This window comes from Amphibalanus amphitrite, unplaced genomic scaffold, assembly GCF_019059575.1.
Source record: "Amphibalanus amphitrite isolate SeventyFive unplaced genomic scaffold, NRLGWU_Aamphi_draft 000136F_arrow, whole genome shotgun sequence".
Lineage (NCBI taxonomy): Eukaryota > Metazoa > Arthropoda > Thecostraca > Balanomorpha > Balanidae > Amphibalanus > Amphibalanus amphitrite.
The window spans coordinates 498,987-508,057 of NW_024881631.1; the positions used below are offsets into that span (position 1 = coordinate 498,987).

General features: G+C 55.2%; 1 protein-coding gene across 3 annotated transcripts; it reads right to left on the reverse strand.

Annotated features, from left to right (window-relative positions):
* Positions 1-147: 147 nt before the first annotated feature.
* On the reverse strand, positions 148-9,008 carry LOC122382284 (synembryn-A-like). Of its 3 annotated transcripts, none has more exons than XM_043367432.1 (13): positions 8,948-9,008; positions 8,215-8,371; positions 7,510-7,652; positions 6,988-7,112; positions 6,579-6,780; positions 6,238-6,340; positions 5,772-5,932; positions 5,429-5,576; positions 5,001-5,111; positions 2,980-3,124; positions 2,506-2,650; positions 1,653-1,772; positions 148-1,350 (listed from the first exon to the last, which is right to left on the reverse strand). In XM_043367432.1, exons 2-13 carry the CDS (start codon positions 8,293-8,295, stop codon positions 1,200-1,202), a joined length of 1,635 nt encoding a protein of 544 aa, XP_043223367.1. In that variant the 5' UTR covers positions 8,296-8,371; positions 8,948-9,008; the 3' UTR covers positions 148-1,199. The 3 variants fall into 3 exon arrangements, with proteins under 3 accessions (XP_043223367.1, XP_043223368.1, XP_043223366.1); XM_043367433.1 differs by lacking the exon at positions 8,948-9,008 and adding an exon at positions 8,916-8,929; XM_043367431.1 differs by lacking the exon at positions 8,948-9,008 and adding an exon at positions 8,878-8,910.
* Positions 9,009-9,071: the final 63 nt, after the last annotated feature.

Here is a 9,071-nt window from a genome sequence, read left to right on the forward strand (position 1 = left end):
TAATTGTTGGCGACGTTTTGTAGCCTTCAGATGATCTGTAATTGCACTGGGGATTCACCGGCTGATATGTGGTAAGGAAACTCACCGCATGTCCATCCGCGTCAGTCACGGAACGTAGCTAACAGCTATTTTTTAACACACCCCGGCTATACGTGGCCGTTTATTTATTATTACGCATCACATACCGCCCGTGGCGGGTAAAAAGCCGGTAGTGGGAAGCACGGAGCCAGGTCGAGTAGCCGGTGCCACACGACTCCGCAGTCCGCACCGACAGGTCCAATCGACTGCCACCGAGCCATCCTCCGTTCCAATCGCAGCAGCTACCGCGGGCAGTAACCCGGCACCCGGCGGGACCGGAGGGTCCCCGCGGCGTCCCGGTCACCTCCCGGGACACTGGAGTCTACACCCGTAATAGCACCCGCGCGACACATACGGCTATAGTAAAACACATACAAATACACGATTAATGCAACACAAACACGTAAAATTGCTAATAAACACAATGCACGCCGATATACCGCTACACGTATTCATGGCCATACCATTCCAGAGATCATATACAGAGGGCAGTGACCGACCTCCCTCAAGTCAGGGGTTTCGCCTGCCGTCTCAAAGCGACGGCCGTCCGCTCTCGGGGAAGTCTATACATTCCTGCTCAGTCGGGGCAGCCACTGTGCCCGCCCGCAGCGCCGTACGAAGCCGCACGAAGAAAGCGAAGGGGTCTGGCAGGGTGACGGGCGGGAGAGTGCAGCTGCAGCCAGGTGAGCTGTGCCATCGGTCCGGGACGGTGCTGGCGGCCGCGTCTGAGCCACCCCGCGGTTCGGCGGCTCCACTGGCAGTCGCGGCAGTCGCCGAATGTCCGGGCAGTCGCCAAAGGTTCATCCATCACACACGTAGCAGCAGGCTATCAGCCACACCTAGCACCCGGCCCAGTGGACATAGCGTCAGTCTGGCGTGGACCGTGCCGTGAGCGTCCCAGCCGAATCACTAGACACCTGACCACCAGAGGTGTCCGGTCCCTACACGCTGCTACACGTGCTCGCGATACGCGCACACCGCAGTTCCACGGGGCGGGAGGCGGACGCCGAGCCGGCAAGGTGTGCACGGTGGGCGGCAGGTCGCCGCAGCTCCGTCCGATTGTCTATCCGGTCCGCGGCGGCGGCCGGCCGGTCTCACAGAGGGTGCGCCGCCCGCCGCGGCTACTCGCTGTCACTGTCTGTCTGAGGCCGCGCCGCTCCGGCCGAGGAGCCGGTGGCGGCCGCGGCGGCGCCCTCCTGCAGCTCCAGCACGTGCGAGATGGGGTGCGGCTTTCCGTCGGCGCCGACACGACACGGCTGGATCAGACCGTTACTGCCGCACAGAGAGCGCCGGGTTAGCCATGGCGCGTTACAACACAACAAACCTGGCCCGTGACCAATCTCCCTCCTTACCGCATGTTATTGTTCCGGCTCTCTACCAATTTACGGCGCAGCCAATGAAATCCATGCCATGAAAACGCATGGAACTTAGCCGAAACCTTACTATAACATAAATCATATAGCATATAAAATCATTAAATACAAATTATCAAGCTCTCATAAGCAGAATGAATGTCGGTCCGTTGATCTCGTGATCCGGAAAATTCCCGAACAAACTCTCCTACCGGTACTCACTCGATGGACTGGTTGATGAGCGTCACCAGTTTCTCAGCCTCGTGTATCTTACGCTCCTCCGAGTAGCCGGCCATCGGGTCGGGCCGGGGCGGCTCCACTCGGCCCGTCACCGGGTCCATGCTGGCGGCGGAGTGGCACACGTTACACGAGACGGACACGGGGACATGGGTCGAACCGGCGGCAGAGTGGCACACGTTACACGAGACGGACACGGGTCGAACCGGCGGCAGAGTGGCACACGTTACACGAGACGGACACGGGGACATGGGTTGAACCGGCGGGGAAGGGGGGGAGGAGGTAAGTGGCATGTCGCAGACATACAAGGGGATATCAATATGTCTTGTGTAGGTGAGTCAGGACCAACCAGCGTATGCGATATTACAGGCCGCAAGGTTACGAAACGGTGGTCGAGCGTACTTGGCAATCAATAACATTGGAAAGACTGGCTTTTCAATGGCTCTAAGAAATAAAGCGATGAGCGTCTTCGATCTCACTCGCTGATTGCGTCCGTAAATGAAATTAAATCGCAATATTATACGATTCGCCGCTCCCTATGTCGTAGTCACGACTCACCAGCGTCCGATACTGTGTCGGAGTCCTGACTCACCAGTTGAGTGTCCGGTACCGTGTCGGAGTCCTGACTCACCTGTCCTGGCGCAATATCTGAGTCCCGACTCACCTGTCCTGGTAGCGGACGTACTCCTCCGTGTCGGAGTAATGACTCACCTGTCCATGTACCGTGTCGGAGTCCCGACTCACCTGTCCTGGTAGCGGACGTACTCCTCCGTGTCGGAGTCCCGACTCACCTGTCCTGGTAGCGGACGTACTCCTCCGTGTTGGAGTAATGACTCACCTGTCCTGGTAGCGGACGTACTCCTCCGTATCGGAGTCAGAGTCGGACGAGTAGCCGGCCGGCCGCGGCCCCCCGAGCATCAGACCTCTTGCCGCCAGCAGGCCCGCCGCGTTACCGTAGCCCGTGTACTTCACAAACCGGCCCACTGGAGGCACAGGGAGAACAAGGGTCACAGTGTGCACATGAGAGTAATGAGTTTCCTTTTGTTGTTTTTTTTTTCAGCACGATGAGCACTATGCGACTGATGTATTACGATAAGCTGCAGATATAATAATGGGTATAAATGAGTTTAAGTCCAACCACACTTCATACTGGGCTTGAAATGACATGTCCAAAAGTCAATACTGTCTTCCTTCATTTCTGCTAATAACTAGACGCGCAAGATGTCAGCAATCGTTGGCGATAGCTGGTGTAACACGCGGCGGGCAGGCGAGAGCAGTCAGCTGCGCGGCTTGTCGCATATCTGCCTCTCACCATCCTCCTTGCAGAGCACGAAGAGCAGGTGGGCCGCCAGAACCTTGACCTCGGAGACGGGAGAGGTCATGAGCCGGATGAGCTGACTGCGCAGCGAGGAGCCCTCCTCGGGACGCGTCAGCACGTCCCGCCTCGGCGGCAGGATCTGCGCGACACAGAGGGAGTGTATCGGTCAGACGGAGCGGCGGCCGGCCCGGCAGGCTGCCGCATTCGTCGACATGATACATATTCAGAGCCAGCTTACGCGGTGGGTTTGGCATTGGTTCCACGTCGCCTCGGAAGTGGTGTGATTCGCCATCTTCCATCACCATATCGTACACTCGGGGGCAGATTGATGTTCCACAACTCTTTATCCACCGGGTTCCTATGGCTCAGCATTGGCAGCAGCCGCCTGGTACCGGTAGACTGTGCCGCTTCACTTACTTGTCAAGCGGCACAGCCTACCCACCTGTATGACACCGGTCTGGGTCGGTGGCTGGAAGGCGATGTGGGCCGCCTGTGACGTCAGCGCAGCGGTGAGGGCCGAGCCCGGAGGCATGGCTCGGGTCGGCGCGGCGCGGCGTCTGGCGAGGACTGGGGAGTGAGGTGGGGTGGGAGCACGGACATCGCGTGGCTGAGCGAGTGTAGTTAACTTTCGCATCTCAAGGCGCCAATTATTCTACCTAACAATTGTGCTAAAGCAGTTGTTAAAATGTCCTATCCCCAAGACAGCGCCTATCATCATACTTGCAATGCACATTACGACACACTTAAGCGTGGCAATGGGACAGCCGATAGAACTTATGTCAATTGTCACTCGTGCATCGAGGTGCGGAGCTATATTAGTATTAAGGCCTTGATTGAGCAGATTGGTGTCTATTGTTTCGCACGGCAATCGTCCAGAGACGTGGGAACTGGGGGTTATGAGTAGTGCCGCAGCCAACGCTCCAATTTAAAGCGATTATTACTGTTGCTCTAATATGTGTTCGCAACCTCCAATAGCAAACCATTCCAACTAGGAGCCAAAAAGTCGGCCACCCAGGGGGGTTCGAACCGGGCTTCTCCCACCGGCCAATTCACGACACGAGCGTTCATCCACTGAGCTACTGAGAATGATCCTCGTCCGCACAAAACAAAATGACATTCACCCGCTGACCGCCAATGACAGTATTGTGACATTTGATCGCGTTTGACCGCGGCGGGTGGTCGCTGGTTTCGGCAGCTCAGTGGATACACGCTAGCGTCGTGGGGTGACCGGTTGGAGAAACCCGGTTCGAACCGTCCCAGGTGCGCGACTTATTTGTTCCTAGATGGAACGGTTTGCTATTGGTGGCTGCGACCACACATTAGAGGAACATAAGAGTTGGGACGCCGCGCTATCCAAAAACCCCAGTTCCCACGTCTCTGGACGATTGATGTGCGAAATAATAGACACCAATGAGCGCAATCAAGGCCTTAATACATATCTGTTAAAAACAATGTAGCTCCGCAACTCGATGCACGTGTGATATAAATTCTATCGGCTGTCCCAATGTCACGTTTAAGTGTGTCGTAATGTGCATGGCAAGTATGATGATAGGCGCTGTCTTCGGGATAGGACATTTTAACAACTGCTTTAGCACAATTGTTAGGTAGAATAATTGGCGCCTTGAGACGCGAAAGTTAACTACACTCGCTCAGCCGCGCGATGGTCCGTGCTCCTACCCCACCTCACTCCCCAGCCCTCGCCAGACGCCGCGCCGCGCCGACCCGAGCCATGCCTCCGGGCTCGGCCCTCACCGCTGCGCTGACGTCACAGGCGGCCCACATCGCCTTCCAGCCACCGACCCAGACCGGTGTCATACAGGTGGGTAGGCTGTGCCGCTTGACAAGTAAGTGAAGCGGCACAGTCTACCGGTACCAGGCGGCTGCTGCCAATGCTGAGCCATAGGAACCCGGTGGATAAAGAGTTGTGGAACATCAATCTGCCCCCGAGTGTACCTGTACCAGGAAGTACTATAGCTGGTCGCTGAGGTACCGTATCTGGGCTGATTATGCCGTACCTGTGCCCGGAAGTACCGACGGATGGCGCGGCACGCCTTGCTGGAGTAGGACATCATGGCCAGGATGGGCGTCAGCTGCTCCCGCTGGCAGCTGGCCGGCAGATTCTGCGTCTGAGGACACATGGATATACACGGCTGCGTCAGTCGGGTGTCGCCATGCTCAGACACCTAGCGTGGGCTGATAGGACGGACAGACAAGAAAAACAAGCCTTTACAAAACAAATGAATGCCGTCAAAACGCATAAATCTCTTATTATTACCTTGTTCTTGCTCGTGCTGAATCAAGGAAACGCAATGATAATGGCATATAAATGTGAAACACCCAAACAGTGCGTTTTTCCCAGGCAACTATTATTCATCACACCAAACCATCACCCCCCGCTGTGTCCCGTGGTTTTGCCGTACACCACTCCGTCCCCTTGACGCACCTGTTGCAGTTTGACTCCGAGCAGGTGAAGTACCGTGTCCAGGGCGGCCGTATCGTCCCCGGAGTCTGGCCGCGCGCCCGGCGCCTCGGGCACCAGCAGCGCCGGGTAACAGTTGGACGGCACCGTGGTCAGAACCTGCACCACGAAACTGGGGGGGGGGGGCGGGCAGGGATTAGTATTTAGTACCACGTAACTAGGCCCTGGGGGAAACTGGGGCGCCGGGGTCAGAGGAATCTAATCACACTGCTGATCGGGACATGCGGCACAGGTGATATTACTAGTCATAAGACATTCCTAGTGATCCTCTTCCCTGGTGTCGGGCAGCACTGCACCAATCACTCACTTGGTGAGGTCCTCGGTGGTGTTGGACAGCACCAGGTACTCTCGCAGCACCTCTGTGAGCCTCATCAGGTGTCCCTCGTCCTCCTCGTCCGGAGACGCCAGCGAGTGGGTGACGCTGTAGACCACCTTCAGAATCTCCGAGGCCAGCTCCACGCCGCGCGCCTGACACACACAAAGAAACATCGGTCAACCGATACTCGCCGCAGAAGCTAGAGTCTTAGCATACACCAGACAGCGACAAAAAAAGGCACCAAAATATAAAAACAAACATTTTCTGATTAAATTATACTCCTGTCCTTCCACAAGTCAACTGCCATTCCCTCCCTCGACCTACCCTTCATTCCCGTGCCACCGATCTGCTCTCTCTAACCCCTCCCTCCCCGCGCCACTGACCCACTCTATCCCCTCCCTCCCCGCGCCACTGACCCACTCTATTCCCTCCCTCCGAACGTCACTGTCTCACTGACCCTCTCGTCGTCCGGGGCGGCGCTGGCCAGGCTGGTGCTGAGCAGCATATCCAGCACCTCGGTCATGTACGTCAGGCCGTGGTGGTCGTGCACCAGCGGCAGCCTGTCGGAGGGACGGCGCCGTCAAATATTGTGGGAGGAAAACAATTAGGAGAATCTTCGTACCATGCACAATTTAATTGCAGTGTTCTATTCTGTCCATCGATGTAAGGCCTGCACACTGGAGTGGACCAGCGGCCAAGTCTGTTCGTCGGACCGGGTATGCGGGTGCCGTGAGCGGACCGGGCGTCGAAATGTTATGACCGGACTGTGGGCCGAGTCTGTTTGCCGGTCCGACTCACCGTATTTCTGGACACAGCGTGGAGAGCAGGAACAGCAGTTTGAGCGAGTACAGTTTGACGCCGTGGGTGAGCTCCGGCTCGCGGAAGGCGCGCAGCCGCAGCGTCAGGCCCTGCAGGCAGGCGGCGCTGGCGGCGGCCAGTCGGCGCGCCGCGCCGCTTTGGCGGCACAGGTTACACATGCACTTGGCCGCCTCCTCGATCACTGCCGGCCACAGAGCGAGGCGGGGGAGTAGGAGAGTCAGCACGGGAACCAGCACACGGTCAGAGGAAATAGAAAAGGAAATAAATCAGGCAACCGAGACAAGAGCGCACTATCAGACCCTCCCCCTGTGGCCTGTAGAGTGGTAGTTAGCTGTCCCTCTGCGCGGTAGGCTGCAAGAGTGCGGTGTACTCGACCACAGAATCTCACCTTTGTAGTCGGGGTTGTTGTCGGGCTTTTGTTCCATGCACTCCTGGGTCTGAAGGCCGGCCAGGGCGATCAGTCGGTCCACCCGCTCTGACGTCACCACCCGGTCCAGGCCGTCCTCATCCCGGCTGAAAACGGGGCGTGACGTCACCACCCGGTCCAAACCGTTCTCGTCTCGGCTTAAAATGATAACGAGACGGAGGTCAACAGGCCGGATGAAGTACAGCGGACGGGACTGAGGTCAACAGACGGCGGAGATCAGCGGACGAAAAGGAGGTCATCGGAGGTCAGTGGACAGGACGGAGGTCAGCGGACGGGACAGAGGTCAGCGGACGGGACAGAGGTCAGCGGACGGGACAGAGGTCAGCGGACGAAACGGAGTTCAGCGGAGACAGACCGTCGGTCAGAGGACGGGACCGATGTCATCGCACGTCAAAGCATTGATACAGATCGGGGCAAACGTATCGCAACACAATGTTCTCCATTCGACATTCACCGTAAAACACACTTCGGTCGTTTACTAACGTGAGAATCCTGAGGAGCGCCAGCGCAGCGGTCTGCACGGACGACGCCGTCTCCTCCGACTCGAGCCACCGGAACAGCGCGCGCCACACGCGCTCGCGCCGGCCGGCGGCCGACAGCTCAGGAAACGTCATACAGGTCCCCAGCTGCAGGCAAGGCAGGGTGGTGAGAGGGTCAGAGCAGACTGTGGCAACAGCTTTGTGTAAGTCAGTCCGAAATCCCCCATGGGGGGTTACACCCCAACCAAGCTCAGGCTGTATGCAGGCAGTCTGAGGTGGCTGCTGGCTATTCAGATAGCTAAATACAGCTCAAAACTTTATTGGCCAAAAAGAGACTGATTTCCTGCCTTGAACCCCCTGTCAAGAAGTTAAGCGACATAAAGCTTATCTAATATGCCTGAACATCCTTGCATCATATGTATTCTGGTTTCTATGGCAGCCACTGGGCAATCAGCCAGTTGGCCGTGCAATGTGACATTGCACAGCCAACTGGCTGATTGCCGGGCCCAGTGGCTGCCACTTGCCAGTGCTTCCACTTGTGCTTGACTTGTCCTAGTGACCAAGATCCCGGAGAATAGACAACTGGTGACCAATTTAAGCATGAGAGGGTGGGTGCAATGAAACCAAAAGAGACTCCTTGGATTCACATCAATCTGTGCAGTGCAGCTGAAGAACACTTAAAATCCTTATTCCTTCTTGTTTCACATACCTGTGTAGCAAGTGATTGAAGCAGTTTCTCTATTTCTTCTTGGCCAGCATTCTCAAGTGAATTAATTTGATCAGTATCCATGGTGCAGTAATTGTTAGCTGTTGATAGAAAACTGTACAATATTTTCAGTTAACTTGATTCATGTTCTGAGTTATTCCTGGAAAATAATGAGTTATGATCTGTGATTGTGAAATAATGCCTTTCCAGAAAAATGGCTAGAATCTTTGGATAGAAAGAATGACTCACACTCAGCCTGAAGCAGAACTTGCTGTATAGGCCCCGAACCTTACTGACATCCAACAGTGCTATCCCTGGCAGGTAAATGGAACAATTAGGATGAGCAGAGGATACCAATCAAAGCTGGACAAAGTCCATCCCACTGAGTCTTTGAACGGATGCTGTTCGGTCTGATATGCCAGCTTTTCCATGAAGCAGACCAGATCATAAAAATGAAAAGAAAATTTTGATGAAGTGAGAAGCAGCAAATTACACAAAAGGTACATTAGCAGCTTACAGAGAAAATGTGAATTACTGCATTGGCATGGAAGTTTCCTTGCTCAAAAATCAATACAGAGTGAGAGCCTGCTCATCGCATGAACCAAAAACTTCTCATTCTACGCTAATATATCTGGGATAAATGATAACCGGATAATATTTGCATACTCTATCGTCTCAACGCGCGAACACACAATACTAAAAACATTCAATGCAATGGCCATACAAATCAAAATACCAAAGAAATGCCAAAGAAATTCAAAAATCAGCGAGAAAAAATCGCTAACATCACACTAGTCATTACATGAAACAAGAGCGTCTCTTATGTATTTCAATTGCGCTACCATATTATGCGCAAAATG